We start from the raw sequence: 22,878 nt of genomic DNA, 5'->3' as shown, positions 1-22,878 counted from the left end.
AGAACAGAGGAGAACAGGAGAACAGAGGAGAACAGGAGAACAGAGGAGAACAGAATGCAACAGGAGAACAGAGGAGAACAGAATGCAACAGGAGAACAGAGGAGAACAGAGGAGAACAGAGGAGAACAGGAGAACAGGAGAACAGAGGAGAACAGAGGAGAACAGAGGAGAACAGGAGAACAGAGGAGAACAGGAGAACAGAGGAGAACAGAGCAGAACAGAGGAGAACAGAGGAGAACAGAGGAGAACAGAGGAGAACAGGAGAACAGAGGAGAACAGAGGAGAACAGGAGAACAGAGGAGAACAGAGGAGAACAGAGGAGAACAGAGGAGAACAGAGGAGAACAGAGGAGAAACGAGGAGAAACGAGAAGAACAGAGGAGAAACGAGGAGAACAGAGGAGAACAGAATGCAACAGGAGAACAGAGGAGAACAGAGGAGAACAGAATGCAACAGGAGAACAGAGGAGAACAGAATGCAACAGGAGAACAGAGGAGAACAGAGGAGAACAGGAGAACAGAATGCAACAGGAGAACAGAGGAGAACAGAGGAGAACAGAATGCAACAGGAGAACAGATGAGAACAGAGGAGAACAGAATGCAACAGAGGAGAACAGGAGAACAGGAGAACAGAGGAGAACAGAGGAGAACAGAATGCAACAGAGGAGAACAGAGGAGAACAGAGGAGAACAGAGGAGAACAGGAGAACAGAGGAGAACAGAGGAGAACAGAATGCAACAGAGGAGAACAGAGGAGAACAGAGGAGAACAGAATGCAACAGAGGAGAACAGGAGAACAGAGGAGAACAGAGGAGAACAGAGGAGAACAGAATGCAACAGAGGAGAACAGAGGAGAACAGAGGAGAACAGAGGAGAACAGAGGAGAACAGAATGCAACAGGAGAACAGGAGAACAGAGGAGAACAGAGGAGAACAGAATGCAACAGGAGAACAGAGGAGAACAGAGGAGAACAGAATGCAACAGAGGAGAACAGGAGAACAGGAGAACAGAGGAGAACAGAGGAGAACAGAATGCAACAGAGGAGAACAGAGGAGAACAGGAGAACAGAGGAGAACAGAGGAGAACAGAATGCAACAGAGGAGAACAGAGGAGAACAGAGGAGAACAGAATGCAACAGAGGAGAACAGAGGAGAACAGAATGCAACAGAGGAGAACAGAATGCAACAGAGGAGAACAGAGGAGAACAGAGGAGAACAGAATGCAACAGGAGAACAGAGGAGAACGGAGGAGAACAGGAGAACAGAGGAGAACAGGAGAACAGAGGAGAACAGAATGCAACAGAGGAGAACAGAGGAGAACAGAGGAGAACAGAATGCAACAGAGGAGAACAGAGGAGAACAGAATGCAACAGAGGAGAACAGAGGAGAACAGAATGCAACAGAGGAGAACAGAGGAGAACAGAGGAGAACAGAGGAGAACAGAATGCAACAGGAGAACAGAGGAGAACAGAGGAGAACAGAATGCAACAGAGGAGAACAGGAGAACAGGAGAACAGAGGAGAACAGGAGAACAGAGGAGAACAGAATGCAACAGAGGAGAACAGAATGCAACAGAGGAGAACAGAGGAGAACAGAATGCAACAGAGGAGAACAGAATGCAACAGAGGAGAACAGAGGAGAACAGAATGCAACAGAAAAGAACATAATGCAACAGAGGAGAACAGAGGAGAACAGAATGCAACAGAGGAGAACAGAATGCAACAGGAGAACAGAATGCAACAGAGGAGAACAGAGGAGAACAGAATGCAACAGAGGAGAACAGAATGCAACAGAAAAGAACATAATGTAACAGAGGAGAACAGAGGAGAACAGAATGCAACAGAAGAGAACAGAGGAGAACAGAATGCAACAGAGGAGAACAGAGGAGAACAGAATGCAACAGAGGAGAACAGAGGAGAACAGAATGCAACAGAAAAGAACATAATGCAACAGAGGAGAACAGAGGAGAACAGAATGCAACAGAGGAGAACAGAGGAGAACAGAATGTAACAGAGGAGAACAGAGGAGAACATAATGCAACAGAAAAGAACATAATGCAACAGAGGAGAACAGAGGAGAACAGAATGCAACAGAGGAGAACAGAATGCAACAGGAGAACAGAATGCAACAGAGGAGAACAGAGGAGAACAGAATGCAACAGAGGAGAACAGAATGCTACAGAAAAGAACATAATGTAACAGAGGAGAACAGAGGAGAACAGAATGCAACAGAGGAGAACAGAATGCAACAGAGGAGAACAGAGGAGAACATAATGCAACAGAAAAGAACATAATGCAACAGAGGAGAACAGAATGCAACAGAGGAGAACAGAATGCAACAGGAGAACAGAATGCAACAGAGGAGAACAGAGGAGAACAGAATGCAACAGAGGAGAACAGAATGCAACAGAAAAGAACATAATGTAACAGAGGAGAACAGAGGAGAACAGAATGCAACAGAGGAGAACAGAGGAGAACAGAATGCAACAGAGGAGAACAGAGGAGAACAGAATGCAACAGAGGAGAACAGAGGAGAACAGAATGCAACAGAAAAGAACATAATGCAACAGAGGAGAACAGAGGAGAACAGAATGCAACAGAGGAGAACAGAATGTAACAGAGGAGAACAGAGGAGAACATAATGCAACAGAAAAGAACATAATGCAACAGAGGAGAACAGAATGCAACAGAGGAGAACAGAATGCAACAGGAGAACAGAATGCAACAGAGGAGAACAGAGGAGAACAGAATGCAACAGAGGAGAACAGAATGCAACAGAAAAGAACATAATGTAACAGAGGAGAACAGAGGAGAACAGAATGCAACAGAGGAGAACAGAGGAGAACAGAATGCAACAGAGGAGAACAGAGGAGAACATAATGCAACAGAAAAGAACATAATGCAACAGAGGAGAACAGAGGAGAACAGAATGCAACAGAGGAGAACAGAATGCAACAGGAGAACAGAATGCAACAGAGGAGAACAGAGGAGAACAGAATGCAACAGAGGAGAACAGAATGCAACAGAAAAGAACATAATGTAACAGAGGAGAACAGAGGAGAACAGAATGCAACAGAGAAGAACAGAGGAGAACAGAATGCAACAGAGGAGAACAGAGGAGAACAGAATGCAACAGAAAATAACATAATGTAACAGAGGAAAGCATAATGAAACAAAATAGAACAGAATGTAACAGAATAGAACATAAATCAAAAGAACAGAACAGAATGTGGGTTAAATATTGGCTATTTTAAAGACGCAACGTTTCTGAGAGGGTTAGCCTGTGCAGTCTGACTGACAGCTGAAGATCTGCGACATTAACACAACGCTGAACAATATCAAGATCAAAATAAGTGTTTTACACTAAGGTTCAATTCGTTAACATTAGTTAATTAGGTATCATGAACCAACACTGAACAACCATTTTACAGCATTTACTAATCAAACTTTATGTTGATTTATAAATATATTACAACAAATATTAAAATACATTAGTATATGGGTGGTTGACATGACATGGCCTTTTTTGGTCCAATGTGTCAATGTTAAGTAAATTATAGAAAAATATATCAAAAACTGTGGTGATATTGTTCAGAAAGTGCTGTTTTATATGGACATACAGAGCATTCATGGGTTTAATCTTCCATTTTGTCACAATTTTCAGCCAAACCAGAATAAGCTCATATGGCGTGACTGTCCCAAGCACATTTCACAAATTTTGATTTTGATTTTGAATAAAAACAAGAAAATTAATTCATTTTCTGTTTATTCAATCATATATTGATATCCCAGATGTCTACTTGTGAGTCTGCTTGACTAAAAGTTCAGGCATAATATTTTGAAGCAGCGTTTTGAAGCAAACATTTTGTCCCGAAAATGGATATCATTAGGTGTGACGCCATATTCCTTTTTTTAAACGGGCAATTGTTTGGAGACCTTTGGGGTGTGGGGGTCCTCCTTCTTTCAGGAGGAAGAACAGCACCTCAGAAGGACACTGCGAGTTTTCTCTCTTCATGTTTAAAAAAAAATCAAGTATATCCGGCACTCCTGCTTCAGTTCCCTTTTGCGCTGTCTTTTGAGGTGACTCATTTTACACAAAAATGCCCAAATGAAATTACTTTTCAGTCAAAATTACCTTCAAAACTATATTGTCATATTGTAGTTAGCATGGCTTTAGCATGTTAGCATAAAAGCACATTGCTTAATGTCATGCTAAGTACATGAAACCTCTTATGGTGTGACACAAAATCATAAGGTGTGACGGGGTTTTCTTGTCACACCATATGATTATTTTGTCACACTATATGATATGAATTGCATTTAAATACGTAAATAATGCTCTTAGATACATATTTTATAACTAATAGTTAAGTTTATTGAATATATCGTCCTTTTAACACATTTTGATACTATATTATGTACACATTTAATATCTATACACCAACTCAATTAGGTGAATCCCTACTATCCCATTTTCAAGCTGAATCCATGTTAAACTACAGCATTTTGTCACTCAAATGTTTCCCTTTATTTATTTATTTATTTATTTTTTCAGTTTGAGGTAGATTTCAGTAGATGGCGAGATAATGCGAATAAAGAAAGAACAAGGAAATGATACATCAGCTTGCTGTTCTGTTCGGTCATTGTTTTACTCATCCTCATTTTGAAACGAATTTATGCATTAAATAAAAAAAACATTTCAACGATTTACTATAAAGATTATTAGAATTCATGTAGTTAATATTCAGCAGATTAAAATAAAAAGTGCAACATCAAATGAATACAGTAAGTGGATTAATGTCCTGTTATAAACATATGATTCTTTGCTACTTTGAGCAGAACTCACTGTTTTAAACTATTTTGTGATTTTTGCTGTAACTGAAACAATGATTCACTTGTCAAACTAAGTTGGGTTGTTTGTTAAATGCAGCTAATACAGATTTTTGCATACAGATTGTTGTGTGGTGTGACATCATATGGCGTGACACCATGTCATTTGGTGCGACATTCAGAATTTTGAAAGATATTAAGGCTTTTTGGTTATTAATCATAAAATCATCAATGTGACAGATGGGGAATAGTGCCAGCAAAGGTCACAAGCATTGTGGTACTTTTATAACAAGGTATTCCCAAATTAATTTGAAGTATATTGAAAGATTACAAGTAAACGTCTGTCTATGAGTGATGATAAAGTAAAATAATGCAAAATGTAACATATTTGCACATAAGAAATGCTATACTTTTATATAGTAATGGTAAAGAATCAGGATAAATTGACTTACATTATCACATTATACCCCTTTTTAATTTAATACACAATAACATTCATGTCACACCATATGACATTTTTAGTCAAGTCAAGTCAAGTCAAGTATATTTGTATAGCGCTTTTCACAATACAGATTGTATCAAAGCAGCTTCACAGTATTAAATTAAAATAATACAACAAGGTTTGTTTCTAGTGGAATTTATTGATTGATAAAATTAAATTAAATATCCCTAAAATATCCCCAACTGAGCAAGCCAAAGGCAACAGTGGCAAGGAACCGAAAAACTCCATCAAGTGACCTAATGGTGTCCTAAAACTCCATCAGGTGACCCAATGGAGAAAAAAAACTTTGGGAGAACCCAGGCTCAGTCGGGGGCCAGTTCTCCTCTGGCGTTTATTAACTAGAGGCTGGATTGTAATTTGAACTGTAAGATTAAAAATATTATATGAATGCCTGGCTGAAGAGATGCGTCTTTAATCTAGTTTTAAACTGGGAGAGCGAGTCTGAGCAACGAACAGTATCAGGAAGGCTATTCCAGAGTTTTAGGGCTAAATGTGAAAATGCTCTCCCTCCTTTGGTGGATCTGGATATCCTAGGTATGACCAAAAGCCTTGAATTTAGTGATCTTAAAGTGCGTGATGGATTATAGGGCGATAGAAGATCCGTTAAATAGACTGGAGCTAAGCCGTTTAGGGCTTTATAAGTCAGTAGCAATACCTTGTAATTATTATGGAACTTTATAGGTAACCAATGCAGTGATGATAAAATCGGTGTTATATGATCATATTTTCTTGATCTAGTAAGCACTCTAGCAGCTGCATTTTGGACTAACTGTAGCTTGTTTATTTTTAGTCACTAAGACAGTAAACTAGTGAATAAATGTAAATTTTAGGACAAAATCTAGAAGACCACATATATATTTGGAAATATAAGAGTTGGTAGAATATAACCCAATGAGTTCCATGACTTACATTGGAGATTTTAAAAAAAAACCTTTTTTTTAGCCAAATATGTCAATCACCCATATGTAGAAATTAGCCAAAATGAATAAATGCATTAAAAGTTGCTCATTATTAGTCCATGACACTGAATAACCTTGAGTTACCCTGAGAGATGGTGAACCGCTGTGATGGAGATGAGAGGTCACTAACACACACACTGGGTCACCATCAAACACAACACGCATCACAAGACGTGACGTAATGACGCTCTTTAGAACAACTATTCTATTAAATGTGAAAATACACTCAATTATTCTCAATACTACTATTTGTTCTCATCAGAAGGAATGTAGAAAAGTGGACCTCTAGCTTGTCTAACACACACCTATAGAGAGTAGCTCATCTAAGGCTGAGGGGAAACACTAAAACTATAGAGTCCTTTGCTGAAGATTTCCCAGAGAAATAAACCTCTCATGCTAAAACTCACACAGAATTCACACAATGACTGCGAGCCCGTTTAATGAGATTATTCCCGCTGTGTTATTCGACCGAAAAACTCCGGTTTCTGCCCAAAGCCGCTTTACATTTTCTCAAACACATCGACACGGAGGGAAGGAAAACGCCTCTCAATATCCAAAAGGACAAATGCTTCCTGCGGAGCTGCATTGGTATTCTGCTCTCAGTTTCGCCGAGAGCCAAACGGCATCAAACTCTCTACGACCTCCGACTCACATCCCAACACAGGAGAGAGAGAACACTGGACAACAAATGCATAATCTCACTTCTGTCTCATATGAAATCCATTAAAGACTTTGGGTGAGCCAACAGAAGCAGCAACACGGGTGTCCCCTGCAAAGGGTCTGTACACATACAGAAAATATGACTTTTTGAGTGCATAAGATTGCATAACCTTTTTGTCTCCTAAGACATAAGATTATTTTTAAGTACTGCCCTTCAAAAACTGCATGAGCTATTTACAAGCATATTTCCCACAAGACAAAATCATTTTTCTCCTAGAGCACCGGCGAGTGTGTGCAGCTTTTGTAATAGTTGTGTATGAGTGCATGCAGTCACTGCTGGAAAGGGTTCAATATGCAGGAGATTCTGGAAACCCTGGGATGATTTATATGAAGAACTTTGTGTAGTAACTGCTCAGAACAAACAGAGACTTGCGAAAACCTATCATAAAACATAGAAACAGGAATGTGCACACCACCAGGAGAAGCAAAAGGATGAAAACTTTGAAAGAATCATGTGTGTCAGATCTGTTATTATTGTGTCTGTGGAATAGAGGGAATATCTGTGAAAGAGCTTCATCAGGGCAGGACTAAACACAAATAAAACTTATTTTTATGGCTGCACTTCTTTTCTTGAATGATAAACATCTTGCAACATCTTATATATATATATATATATATATATATATACATACATGAAGACTTCAGATGCAAAAGCCTCTAAGTGCCATCTGAAATTTTCTTCTAAATTGAGTCTTTTTATCAAGCTTGTATGTTTATGTTCACTTATTCCACTTAAATGGCAATGAAAATTACCTATTAATTGTCATTAAAGTGAAATTACTGAACTTAAACATACAAGCTTGATAAAAATACTCATTTTAGAAGAAAATTGCAAATGGCACTTAGAGGCTTTTTCATCTGAACTCTTCATATATATATATATATATATATATATATATATATATATATATATATATATATATATATATATATATATATATATATATATATATATATATATATATATACACACATATAAACTAAAACCCTGACAGAATACCTTCTATACGTAAATATATAAATGTATATTTGATTAGCATGTTGTGCTCACTACAGTATTGATGATGCTTTTGGTCTTAAATGGAGAAAATCCATCCCCTAAAACAGTAAATGTGCCATGATTCAGAAAGCCAACCAACAAAAGACAGAAAGAGAGTGAAAATGAAAAAAGAACTGGCTGAGATAATAGGTGAAGAACAGATAAGATAAAGAGAAGGATAGAGAGAAACAGAAGACATGAGAGGAGAGTAAAAGCAATGGGTCTGGAGGACAGAGTAACAGATGAGTGTAGACGAGTACAAAATGGATCTCGCCCAAGAAATTGGGATTGCTTTCTGGAACTGAAGACAGCGAGCGATTGGGAGAGAATTGAAGGAAACTTGCTTTAGAAGAGAAGAGCAGTGATTCATCTAACTTAGAACAACCTGAACCCTCTAAAGGGCCGGACACAAAATGACCAGAAGCGTCCATTCAGAACAGCAACTGCGAGAAAGAGAAACTCTTCAGCCGCTCTTTCAAAGCGTTTGTCGAGGGTTCTTGTCAGCACGACTATTACAACAGAATGAACGTGTCAGATCAATGCCATGAACAGAAGAATGAAGCACGTCAAAACACACAGGCTTAATGCGAGTCTATGAACTGAGGCTTACCTTCTTTGCAGTATTTTCCCCGGAAGCGTGTGTGAGAGCAGTCGCAGTGGACCTCCCCAAACTGGACGGTGCAGTATCCTCCATTGAGGCAGGGGTTCTGCTTGGTGCACAGATACTCCAGATCGTTATGAATGCCGTTGCTGTTGAGAAGAGAGGGAGGCATCTCGCCCACCTTCAGGTTGGAGATCAGACCCATGAAGGGAGGCTCGTATTTCACCGTGCTGGACGTGAGCGCGGACAGGCGTACGTCTGGGGGAATCCCCCCTACGAAGAGGTCGCTGACGACGGCCATTTCTTTGCGCTTGGAACGGACTTCGGCCACTTTGGTTTCCCCGTCCACCATCAGCATGGTCTCGCGGTAGTTTCGGGTGAGCAGGACCATGTGCCAGCGGTCGTCGTTGACGCGGGTCTCCATCTGAAGGCCGGCCGGCTCGGCGCAGTGGATGGCGAATCGAAGCTGAAGGTGTCCTTCGCCGATGAGCAGCTCCAAGAAGTCACAGTTCCCACCATCGTCCAGGTACAGAACCAGAGCCTTGCTCACGTTGGTCTTCAGGCTGAAGCTGAGCTCCCCGATCGATCCTGCTTCCCAACGGGAGTAACGCGCCCACTGGCCGGGAGCGCCACCGAACTCCAGGGCCTCTGCCGACAGAAAGAGTCCAGCTAACAGCAACGGCCACAGGGGCCGGAGAGTGGACCAACACCGAGACTTCATTTCACCCGCGCCGATGATACGAGCTCAGAAACCTCCTCCTCTGAGACAGCAGAGCTCCTCGTGACTCTGAGAGATGGGGAACGATGGGGAACAGACGGCTCAATTCCCAACGCTGCAGGATCCCACAGGCCAGTTGTTCACTCTCTTTCTTGCCCTGCTCCTCTTTATCCAGACTCTATACGTAGTCTCTCCATTGGTCGGTGCATCAGGCTGGAGGTGGATGAGCGATAAATGGCTCCCAGTTTAGGTTTTCTCTGAAACTCTTTCAATCCAAGAAGAGATTTCAAAGCAGAGATCTGGTGTCCAGTGGACCACGGGTGATGGTCATGGTCGAGTCTTTATCTGTGATTCATGCTCTTCCGAACGGCCTTATTCCCACGGCAGGAACGATCTACTGCCCTCCAGATTCCAGCGTTCTCCAGGCCTACAAGACAAAAGGGAACATTTGATTAGCTCAGCAGCAAACACAGCCTTACTAAACACAACCAGACAGGGTCATGGGTTTGAGATCACCCTGCTGGGACGGATATTCACTGACAATCCTTCATCTGAGCAGACCCTTCACACCGCCTGTGGTGTTTCAGATCTGATCAGGTGTTTCTGTTCAGTCTAGAAATGCTACATGTTTAATCACACAAATGTTGCCATTAGTTGGGGCAGTTTTAAGCAGCCTTTAGAGACCAGCGAACACAACGCTCTGACTGAAAACTGTGAAAAAGGCAGTCATGTTTCAGGAAAACAGCACAATCGCTCAGCCAGACACGTTGGGTGAGACGAATTCATTCTCGGTTCCAGACACTCTATCATCTCTCGTTACGCTGATGTATCTTAATGAAGATCTGTGCTGAACGCTGATGTTTATATTACAGCGCTGCTCTAATCTCATCTGAAACAAAATGGAGTCGCTGTCTGGAAAGCCTGATTGCTGCTCTTGACCCGCCGGCCTTCACGAAGACCTGCCCATTATTTCTGAAGAGAGAATTTAACTGCCCGCATGAAGCACTCACAATTAAACACTCGTCGCCTATCAGCCCTGATTTGGGGGAACTATTCCTTTAACTGCTCGAGATTCTCCTCATTTGTAAATCCCTCTGGATAACAGCAACTGCAACACAGATAATCATAAAAATGCCACTGAATTAGATCACTCCCATTCATTTAACCACACCCCCTCAGCCCAAAACCCCATTTCAGCCAACCTGATGTGCACAGACTGATTGACAGGAAGAGTATTTGGACCATATTACGCGCTGTGTACTCAGCGGTGTAGTGTATGAGTTTTATAAGGTTATTTTGGCATCCAACATCAGAGTCTAAAAGCCCCTCCCCCTCTCAAAGGTGGGATCGGTGAGTGCTTGAAGTGTCCAACATTTCACACTTCACTTTACAGTTAATGAAGTACATCATCCAGTTATTTAAAGTGTACTTTTTCTTTTTGGAATTTCCACTAATTACACTATTTATACTTGCAAAACTGCATGGAAAGGTAATTGGGACGCACCTGCATAGTTTTACACGAATTTCAGCTCAAATGTTTTCATGTCTAACACAGGCTACACATTCATTATAAATGCTGCAAAAGGCTATGTTAATATTGAGCGACCGCACTGAATAAATCCAGCCATGTTGAACGCAGAGACATTTATTAAAGGGTCACTGATTGTCAGATGATGATAATGAGTCTCTTCATGCATATGAATATATAATGTCCACTTCAGAAATGGCAAAGCACTTACTCAACTCAACCACGTGCCCCGTGGGTCACACTGCAGAGAGTGTGTCAGACAGGCAGTGATTGTTGAATAGGATGAGTGTTAATGTTTGGGGAAGTTTGTGTGCGTATGTGAAACTTAAACACGATCTATCAGGTCATCTTCTGGTTGGTCGCTCTGGTTCTGGAGTGGTTCTGTGACCAGTGGAGGTTTCTGAACTCTGGCCTGTCGGGTTCACCTGCACTTCCTCTCCCACAGGAAACACTCGTCACTGATTATAACACAAGGCCACAGTGTTGTGCTGACCTCTGACCCTTGCACTGAAAAACCACACAAGGAAAACAGACTTTTTCTGATTTTATGGGTTCAGACTGTTATGTTGTGATGCTTTGGTAGTAAGAATGTACAAATATTTGTCAAGCCAAAACAATTATATTAAATTGAGATGAGAGTAAAGAAAGAGAGAGATCTGATTTTGTGCATCTATCATATAGCATCAAATAACCAGGTGTTATGCATCATAACCGTGGTGTTTGTCAGTGATCCGCTGTGTCCGTCACTAAAGCCACATGAGAAACAGCTGTAATGTCGCTTCATTAGCTTCATTTAAACATCAGATCATTAAAAGCATCTAGAACAGGCCATCTGACGTGGTACACATAGTTAAAACTGACATTCATTTACACTGACACACTCCCCAGAGATGTGAACGCTGGAACAGAACTCAGGCTGGCTGGTGGCTTCATGTCATTTCCAGTCTGTTCGGACTAGTCGCTGGATTAGACAGTTAAGAGCTTCATCAGATTCTGGTTTTTCAAGTCTAATCAAGGATTTCAGGTGAAATGCGTCAGTACATCATGAGAAAACAAAGTGAAGTGTTGTCCACTTAAACACAGACAGAAACGGCGTCTTCCAGAAATTGTTCTGGACAAGAATAAGATGCAAAGTGAACCCGACTCACGCCGATCATCAAATCTCCTGTTCTGATTTTAAAGCACACACTTTACTCTAGTTTCCATCTGAGTCAAGGGTGATTCAAAGCAAACCGTCAGCAGTAAATGACTCTGTATTACCAACTTCACTAAAGTTTCGCCTCTTGCACACCAAGAGCCTCATTTCTGGACCGTATTAGAGTCTGGACCGGCTGAGATTCACTGATCGGATGAGAGACTGATGAAGAAGTGTTGAGATGAGGAGCGAGAGAATGTGATTCATACGAACACACCTCTACCCATCACAGGAGGAGTAAACACTCATCAACTGAATGACATTTGCAAATTAATTAATCAAGTCATAATTAAATCACAGATAAAGAAAAACACTCAAATAAGGATGATTCAAAGACATCATCATCGAATAAACAAAAGGTGTTACACTGTCAATACAGGGTTCGTTTCCCATCACTGATCTTCACAATCCGTCAGAGGTTAGAGGTCATTCCCACACATTCTCATGTGATCCCTCCGTTTTTCAGGCTCAAAGCATGTGTTATTGTGAAACGCTCGACTGTGAGAGACTCTAGTGAGCGAGAGGGACTTCATCACCGGCTGCTCAGTCACTTACAGATGGAGAACTATAGCCTTCTGAGCGTTTGTTCCTGTTCTTCCTCTGAATAAACTCTCTCCGATTCGTCCTGCTCTGGGAATGACTGTGAATGAGTCCTCCGTCTACACGTCACTCAATCATCCACAGATTATTCACATGGCCAAGCTAATACTGAGACATATAGAGAGATGGGGTTAGTTGTCACGAGGTCTGTATTAGGGCTAGGCGATAAAACAACAACGATAATTATTACGAATTTTCATAGATAAAACGTTCGATAAATGTTTATGTAACAAAACAGCGCTACTCATTTGAGCCGCGCGTCACATGGACCATTTATCCGCTCGGATCGACGTTCAAACGGCAGCAGATGCGTTTACTCGCTGATCGTCTCGGTCACATGACCACTGAACAGCGCTGAGATCCAGTGAGGAACGCTTGAATTCAGCCGAGAACACCAACGACCCAGTGATGTAAACCATAGGCACTGACACACAGTGTGCAACAACACAGTCAGAATTCACCATCATTCACCCTGGATTCACTGTAGCAGCCTAACACTAACCATGGTATTGTGGCAGAAATGTGCGATATTATTATATTATTAATGTAGACACGTACTAAAGGAGTAATGGAATAGAAATACTGTATTTTTCTGTGATTAAGCTATAGCATTTGAGCATTATACTAAATGTATTTACAATACAGTTTTACATACAAATACCATAGAAAGCATTTTACCATGTTATAGAGATGCAATATGCGTGGCTTTATCTGTGATTATCATTTAAATTAAATATCATTAAATTTTACCATATAAACAGAGGTTGTTACAATTATTACAGATGTTACTGTTTTTGTTAATGAACATAAATTTACATCTGCATCTTAACTCAAGCTACTGTCAAATGAGCATTTCTGAGACAAATCATGTCATATTAATAATATGTCAGCCTTCACTGCTAACTGTGCAGAAGATACGATTCATCAAAGTCAGGCAACACACACCTGTTTCATCATTAGACACAATATCACCCCTTTAGAAGATCCTCTATCAAGATATTTATTTTGTTCAAGAAAAATGACTAGAAAAGTGTCAAGAATTCAAAAAGTGTTGGTCATGTTCTGCCCATATACAGTAGTTTAAAACCACAATTGACAGTCTGGTTTCTACAACTTTCACTTAGGAGCAAAAATCTGCCTTTAAACTTGAAAGAAATAAAGATGTGACATTTATCATGATAATTATCGAGATCAGCTGATATGAAAAATGTTATTGTGAAGTTTTTTTGGCTATATTGCTCAGCCCTAACAGTCTATATCCCAGTAACATTACGAAAAAGACAAGAACTACACCATTTCAACTTGTGTCATATTTGATGAAGTTTGAATCAATTGATTCTGTAATTTTCCTGTGTATTACTGTGAAGCTGCTTTGAAACCATTTCTATTGTATAAAGCGCTATAGAAACAGAGCTGACTTGACTTAGATTGATGGGCTTTTAATATAAGGACAGCCTGAGTTTGAATCATTGTCCTCTCTAGCTGCGCACATCTTTAAAAACTCCACAAAAAAAAGAGAACCAAAAGTAAAACAGAAAATATAAAAGTTTTGCAGTCAGTAATTCACTCAGCTTCCTCTTCAAGTGCAAACAGACACTATAAACCCTGAGCTCCAGCACACGCATCACTTCCTGTCAGAGGAACGGCACGAAGGTCATGAAGGCACACACACACTGCGCTGATAAGACTCTCCCCGGTGTATCTCTCATCACACAGCGCTGATAACACACTCTAGGGCACTACACAGGGGACGAAGGCACGAGCGGGACCTTCAGCACTGACACTGAGCTGTTCATAAACGCTGATCTCAGGTCAGCTGTGGATCTGCAGGACGGATGGCCTTCGTGTGACGGCGCTTCATCAACACTGATCTCAGGTCAGCTGTGGATCTGCAGGACGGATGGCCTTCGTGTGACGGCGCTTCATAAACACTGATCTCAGGTCAGCTGTGGATCAGCAGGACGGATGCCCTTCGTGTGACGCCGCTTCATAAACACTGATCTCAGGTCAGCTGTGGATCAGCAGGACGGATGGCCTTCGTGTGACGCCGCTTCATAAACACTGATCTCAGGTCAGCTGTGGATCTGCAGGACGGATGGCCTTCGTGTGACGGCGCTTCATAAACGCTGATCTCAGGTCAGCTGTGGATCTGCAGGACGGATGGCCTTCGTGTGACGGCGCTTCATAAACACTGATCTCAGGTCAGCTGTGGATCTGCAGGACGGATGGCCTTCGTGTGACGGCGCTTCATAAACGCTGATCTCAGGTCAGCTGTGGATCAGCAGGACGGATGGCCTTCGTGTGACGGCGCTTCATAAACGCTGATCTCAGGTCAGCTGTGGATCAGCAGGACGGATGGCCTTCGTGTGACGGCGCTTCATCAACACTGATCTCAGGTCAGCTGTGGATCTGCAGGACGGATGGCCTTCGTGTGACGGCGCTTCATCAACGCTGATCTCAGGTCAGCTGTGGATCTGCAGGACGGATGGCCTTCGTGTGACGGCGCTTCATAAACGCTGATCTCAGGTCAGCTGTGGATCTGCAGGACGGATGGCCTTCGTGTGACGGCGCTTCATAAACGCTGATCTCAGGTCAGCTGTGGATCTGCAGGACGGATGGCCTTCGTGTGACGGCGCTTCATAAACGCTGATCTCAGGTCAGCTGTGGATCTGCAGGACGGATGGCCTTCGTGTGACGGCGCTTCATAAACGCTGATCTCAGGTCAGCTGTGGATCAGCAGGACGGATGGCCTTCGTGTGACGGCGCTTCATAAACGCTGATCTCAGGTCAGCTGTGGATCAGCAGGACGGATGGCCTTCGTGTGACGGCGCTTCATAAACGCTGATCTCAGGTCAGCTGTGGATCTGCAGGACGGATGGCCTTCGTGTGACGGCGCTTCATCAACACTGATCTCAGGTCAGCTGTGGATCTGCAGGACGGATGGCCTTCGTGTGACGGCGCTTCATAAACACTGATCTCAGGTCAGCTGTGGATCTGCAGGACGGATGGCCTTCGTGTGACGCCGCTTCATAAACGCTGATCTCAGGTCAGCTGTGGATCTGCAGGACGGATGGCCTTCGTGTGACGGCGCTTCATGAACGCTGATCTCAGGTCAGCTGTGGATCTGCAGGACGGATGGCCTTCGTGTGACGGCGCTTCATAAACGCTGATCTCAGGTCAGCTGTGGTTCTGCAGGACGGATGGCCTTCGTGTGACGGCGCTTCATGAACGCTGATCTCAGGTCAGTTGTGGATCTGCAGGACGGATGGCCTTCGTGTGACGGCGCTTCATAAACACTGATCTCAGGTCAGCTGTGGATCTGCAGGACGGATGGCCTTCGTGTGACGGCGCTTCATGAACGCTGATCTCAGGTCAGCTGTGGATCTGCAGGACGGATGGCCTTCGTGTGACGGCGCTTCATAAACGCTGATCTCAGGTCAGCTGTGGATCTGCAGGATGGATGGCCTTCGTGTGACGGCGCTTCATGAACGCTGATCTCAGGTCAGTTGTGGATCTGCAGGACGGATGGCCTTCGTGTGACGGCGCTTCATTAACACTGATCTCAGGTCAGCTGTGGATCAGCAGGACGGATGGCCTTCGTGTGACGGCGCTTCATAAACGCTGATCTCAGGTCAGCTGTGGATCTGCAGGACGGATGGCCTTCGTGTGACGGCGCTTCATAAACACTGATCTCAGGTCAGCTGTGGATCTGCAGGACGGATGGCCTTCGTGTGACGCCGCTTCATAAACACTGATCTCAGGTCAGCTGTGGATCTGCAGGACGGATGGCCTTCGTGTGACGGCGCTTCATGAACGCTGATCTCAGGTCAGCTGTGGATCTGCAGGACGGATGGCCTTCGTGTGACGGCGCTTCATAAACGCTGATCTCAGGTCAGCTGTGGATCTGCAGGACGGATGGCCTTCGTGTGACGGCGCTTCATGAACGCTGATCTCAGGTCAGCTGTGGATCTGCAGGACGGATGGCCTTCGTGTGACGGCGCTTCATGAACGCTGATCTCAGGTCAGTTGTGGATCTGCAGGACGGATGGCCTTCGTGTGACGGCGCTTCATAAACACTGATCTCAGGTCAGCTGTGGATCTGCAGGACGGATGGCCTTCGTGTGACGGCACTTCATAAACACTGATCTCAGATCAGCTGTGGATCAGCAGGACGAATGGCCTTCGTGTGACGGCGCTTCATGAACGCTGATCTCAGGTCAGTTGTGGATCTGCAGGACGGATGGCCTTCGTGTGACGGCGCTTCATCAACACTGATCTCAGGTCAGCTGTGGATCAGCAGGACGGATGGCCTTCGTGTGACGGTGCTTCAACACTGATCTCAGGTCAGTTGTTTCAAGGTATAAGAGAGGATCTCAGTAAAGATGAACACATGTAAAACGCTCATCTAAACGCTGTGTGTGTCTCAGCCTCACGCCTGTAGGTTTAACCTCAGGCTAATGCCATGCAGGTTTAGGTGTGTGTTTAACACACATGCTAATGAACATATAGTGTGTGTTTTGTGCTAACGGCGATCTGTCGTCCAGCATCAGAGGAACGAAACGCCTTCGGACAGACAGGAATCGTTTAACTCCTGCATCTGCTCATCTCACTCATCCGCCGAGGGATTCACACGTCTGTTTCTCTGACATTTACTCTAAAACAAGCTAATCTGAGGCTTTGGTGGAGCGTCCATGTGTTCGGCTTCTCACAGCGTCACGTGACACACGAGGACTCGTCTCATCTGCATGTGAAAGCATGAGTCTCAGGATATTCTTAACCTCTCAAAATTATCGATTAATCATCTGATCGCGGTTATTAAATCTCATCACAATTATTTGAGAACTGCGATGCTCAATCACACTTTGACATCCCAATATAAGCACTTAAAGAAAAGCACGATGTCGTGTCTCTGTTTCCAGTGCAGAAGTGAAGCAGGAGAGTAAAGAATCGAGAGTATAAAGCACTAGTAAAGGACACAAATATAGACAAAGATCTTCCTTTGTACAAAATACAGGCTTGTGTGTTTAATCAGACTGCATTATATATATTATATTATATTACATTACGTTATATTATATATTTTATTTATTTATTTTCACAGCATGAAAGTAACAAATATGGGCCTATTTTATTATACAATTATAAAATAATGTATTAGACTAACACTGTAAGTGACATGAACAATTTTTGTATTCATATTAATTGTGAGCACAAAATTCATGATCATTACAGGCCTATTTTTAACTTGACCCGCCGTTTTCAAAACCCAACATTCGTGAATCCATCGGGAAAGAAGAAGCTCCTGAATGGAGTGCTTTATGGAGAACCGCTAGCGTTTCTCAGCACAGCCCTGGAAATCCACAGGAAAATCTAAATCAATAACAGGGATGATGTTTAACAAACGTGTGGTTCTCAGATGAGCTGCCGCTGAGCTCATTCATCTTCATCTGCCACATTCCCTCAGAATACAGATGTTTCTGACAGACACTCGCCGGCGTTCTCCTTCCACGACACACACTGCTAAAGCGTAACGCGCGGATCTGTGCGGGTGAAGCGGCTCGTATCGTCCTCATGGTCTCTGTTATCACTTCTGCCATCTGGAGCTCGCAGGGAACGCGCTGGGCGGAGGGTTAATGCGCTCGAGTGAATGATGCTAATCACGCCTGTAAATCTGGGCTAGCGTCTCATGCTAAACAGATGAAGCTGAAGAGATCTCGCGTTCATTAGATGCTGTTGCCCCAGAGCATCGCTTGCACCTTTTCACTGTATTCTCATATTATACCTCTCTTCTTGATCACATTATGTCTCTGGAGTCAAACGTGTTTATCCAATCAGCACTGATTACCTCTGCTGTTAATACAGCCTATTAGAGGCGCTTTTTGATTAGCCAATCAAACGCAGCACGCCGCCTCCGAATGCGTTTCGCTTCTACCCAGAGACGAGCTCGAGACACACGGGTTCTTCCTGTTGAACACGACACTCAAAACAAGCAACAAACAAGCGCTTTTACTGCAAAGACACTGATGAACACATGGAGATTTAGGCAGGTCAGGTGACTGACCTCTGAGGGCAAAGGTCAACCTTCGCACAGCATATCCAGCAGAGACCATCTCCGAAACTGGGATCTTCCCTCTACCTCCAGATAATCATATTCCTGATGAATAATTCAGCCCTCAGTCATCTTCAAATAAATGCAAAACACTGCAAATCATCTTCCAGCTCACACATGCATATTAATGAGTGGGCGTGGCTCTTCCGGTCTCATCCGCACTCCGGCACACGGGTCTCTCGGTGAACGCTCAGTGTTTAACACAAATCATTACAGCAGACAGACGGAAAGCGGATGCTCTTTCCTTTCCTTTGAAACGGCGTCAATCAATTAATGCCGGAGAGGCTGACGAATCGTATAAATAATTAAAACGTCTTGGTTAAAAGATTACAGTGAGAGCAAGTGGACTCTTATCAAATAAACACACGGTGAACCGCTGGACTCGAGCGCCTTTGATGCTGAAATCAGATTATTGAATTAATCAGCAGGGAGATCCGGTCCGTATTGAGCCATGAAGAAGATCTCTCTCTCTCTCTCTCTCTCTCTCTCTCTCTCTCTCTCTCTCTCTCTCTGTCTGTCTCTCTCTCTCTCTCTCTCTCTCTCTCTCTCTCTCTCTCTCTCTCTAAGGTTTGGGAATCTAAACAGATTAACACTCCACTAACACACACACACACACAAATACAAATACATACACACTCACTGACCCTGGGTGTGCTCTTTGATACCAATCTTTCATTTGAAAGTCACGTGTCTAGTATCTGTAAAACTGCATTTTTCCATCTTAAAAATATATCTAAATTATGCCATATGCTCTCATTGACAAATGCAGAACAATTAGTCCATGCGTTCATGACCTCAAGGCTAGATTACTGTAATGCTCTACTGGGTGGTTGCCCTGCACGCTTAATAAACAAACTACAGCTGGTCCAAAACGCAGCAGCTCGAGTTCTTACCAGAACCAGGAAGTATGACCATATTAGCCCGGTTCTGTCAACACTGCACTGGCTCCCTATTAAACATCGTATACAGTTTTAAATATTGCTGATTACTTACAAAGCACTAAATGGTTTAGCTCCGCAGTACTTGAGCGAGCTCTTAACGCATTATAGTCCGTCACGTCTATTACGATCTCAAAATTCTGGCCAGTTGATAATACCTAGAATATCAAAATCGATTTCTGGCGGTAGATCCTTTTCCTATTTAGCACCAAAACTCTGGAACAGTCTTCCTAACATTGTCCGGGAAGCAGACACACTCTGTCAGTTCAAAGCTAGACTAAAACCACATCTCTTAACACATTATACATTTCTATTATTCAAATCAGTTAAATGATTATTAGGCTGCATAGATCAGGTCAGCCGGAACCGGGAACACTTCCCATAACACCCGATGTACTCGTTACATCATGAGAAGAATGGCATCTACGCTAATGTTAGTCTTTCTGCTTATTCTGAGGTTTACTGTAATCAGCCAGATCCAGGCCGTATCCAGACCAGATGGAGGACCTGCGCCACACACACACACACACACACACACACACACACACACACACACACACAGGTTTGTTTTGCTATACCTGTGAGGACATTCCATAGACGTAATGGTTTCTATCCTGGACAAACTGTATTTTGTATCCCCCTACACTAACCCTACCCCTAAACCTACCCTTAACACACACACACACACACGCACTCACAGCGGTGTGAAATGGCCGCCTCTCGGTCTCTATGCCGCGGCGTGATGCCGATCGCCACTTTAGTTATTAAAAGCTCTTCGCTTCACGCCAGTCTCCCGCGTCTGTAATGGAGGTATTTTCGTGTTGTGAATAAAAGCGTCATGCAGCGAATAATACCTGAACACACAAAAGCCAGAGAAACAGACGTGATTGACTGTCATTAAGTCTGAGAGAATCGTTTATAATTTCAGCGTGTATTAAAATCACAGTTTGATAGAGAAGACGCACGTCCCGCTGAGAGAGTTCGACTGCTAGAATCACCGCGTCTCTGAGGACAGGGAATCTCAACGTTTGGGTTTTACATCGGCGAGGAAACAAAGAAACCTAATCCGTCTCCTGAAGGATCCTGCATCTTATTCACACCTGATATGTAGAACTTAAATCAAGTCGCTGTCAATCATCTTAGCACATGCTTCCTTTCTATGCAAATTAGGCTGCTATGAAATTAATTTCACAAAAGTCAGCATAACTGACTTGGAAAATAAACTACTTCCTATCAAACATTTACAGTTTCTCATGGTCAACCGGACGTCCTGCTCACAAAAACAAGTGCAGACGCCTCTATCCTGAGCTGTCAATCACTGTGACATCACTCAAAGGAGTTACTGATCCCGCCTCCTCCATCCAGAGCTGTCAATCACTGTGACATCACTCAAAGGAGTTACTGATCCCGCCCCCTCCATCCTGAGCTGTCAATCACTGTGACATTACTCACAGGATGTTACTTGATCCCGCCCTCCACAGCTGTCAATCACTGTGACATCACTTACAGAGGTCACTGATCCCGCCCTCCACAGCTGTCAATCAAACGGTCACCTTCACCGGCCTCTGCAGAGGAGCAGCTCGCAAATCTGCACGCATTTATCAATGTGATTCATTTGTATATTTGATATATACAAACAAACATACACACATACACACATACAGTGTGAGATATATGTCATCAGTTATTGTTGCTGCAACAGAACGTTTTGCCAAAGGAAAGCAGAATAAATATGTTTGAAAAAATGTCTTTACCTTACTGGAATCAAAACTGGGAATCAATAAATATCAGAATCTGTATTATTCAATATTCTAATATTACTACTAATATACTAATATTCAAACGATACCAAACCCTACGCTGTGATGATACACATACACACACACACACACACACACACTCATGCACGCTCACACACACACACACTCTCTCTCTTTCTCTCACACACACACATACCATGTTAAATCTGCCCTCCCCCCAGCCCGGACCAGCATCAGTATGCCTAACCCTCTAGGGAAAACAGGTCCACAGAGGATGCTATCGTTACAGCCCTCCATAATGCGCTGACACACCTTGACAAGGGGAAGACATGTGTGAGACTGCTCTTCATCAGCGTTTAACACCATCATTCCTAACCAGCTGGTCACTAAACTCCTTGACTTGGGCCTCAACAGCAGCCTGTGTATGTCAGCCACAGACAGTGAGCCACACCAATCCTCGAGCCTGTCCCTCAGCACTGGAGCACCGCAAGGCTGCGTGTTGAGCCCATTGCTCTATTCCATCCACACGTATGACTGCATCTCCACCCACCCCTCGAATACAATGATTAAATTCGCAGATGACACAAATGTGGTGGGAGAAATCACGAACAGCGACGAGAACGCCTACAGAGATGAAGTTGACAGACTGATAGGATGGTGCAAAGACAACAATCTGACCCTGAATGTCAAGAAAACAAAGGAGATTATAGTTGACTTCAGGTGGTGTAAGGAGGATCCTCGACCACTCATCATAAATGGTGAGGAAGTGGAAAAGGTATCCTGTTTTAAATTCTTGGGTATCATGATCTCAGAGGACCTAAAATGGGAGATAAATACAACCGCCATGGTCAAAAAGGCACAACAGCGGCTCTACTTTTTACGAATACTCAAAAGGAGCAACCTCTCTGCTGAGCTGCTTAAGATCTGCTATCACTGTTCCATCGAGAGTGTTATAACATACTGTATGACTGCATGGTATGCCACCGGCACAGGGAAGGATAGGAAATCCCTCAATCGAATTATAAGATCTGCTGAAAAAATCCTTGGACTTCCCCTGCAGCCACTGGACGATATCTCTAAGATCCGCTGCCTCCGCCGAGCGCATAATATTCTGCAGGATGAGACACACCCCTCAGACCATCTCTTCTCCCTGCTTCCATCTGGCAGACGGTCTCGGGCTCTTAGAGCTCCTCCAGGCTGCAGAACAGCTCATCCCCAGGACCATCACAGAGCTGAACCATCATGCCCCCCCCACCCCCTTTCTGAATGGGGACTCTATGCAATGTGACTTCAGTGTAATGTTGGATGCCCTGTGAATGTTTTACATATTTTTCTTATCTTATTTATTGTGTGTGTATATGAAAGTGAGTATTGTTTTAGAGGC

The 22,878-nt window shown here is 43.4% G+C and overlaps 1 protein-coding gene across 2 annotated transcripts in view; it reads right to left on the bottom strand.

Moving 5' to 3' along the window:
* Positions 1-22,878, bottom strand: part of nrxn2b (neurexin 2b) — a 499,069-nt gene that overhangs the window by 446,715 nt on the left and 29,476 nt on the right. For both annotated transcript variants that reach the window (XM_084404964.1, XM_084404965.1), the window contains exon 2: positions 8,656-9,791. In XM_084404964.1, the coding sequence (XP_084261090.1) occupies positions 8,656-9,367 (712 nt within the window). In that variant the 5' untranslated portion in view covers positions 9,368-9,791. The remainder of the gene's footprint in view (positions 1-8,655; positions 9,792-22,878) is intronic.

This window comes from Rutilus rutilus (assembly GCF_951802725.1).
Source record: "Rutilus rutilus genome assembly, chromosome: 3".
Lineage (NCBI taxonomy): Eukaryota > Metazoa > Chordata > Actinopteri > Cypriniformes > Leuciscidae > Rutilus > Rutilus rutilus.
This window is presented reverse-complemented; position numbering and strand designations above follow the sequence as displayed.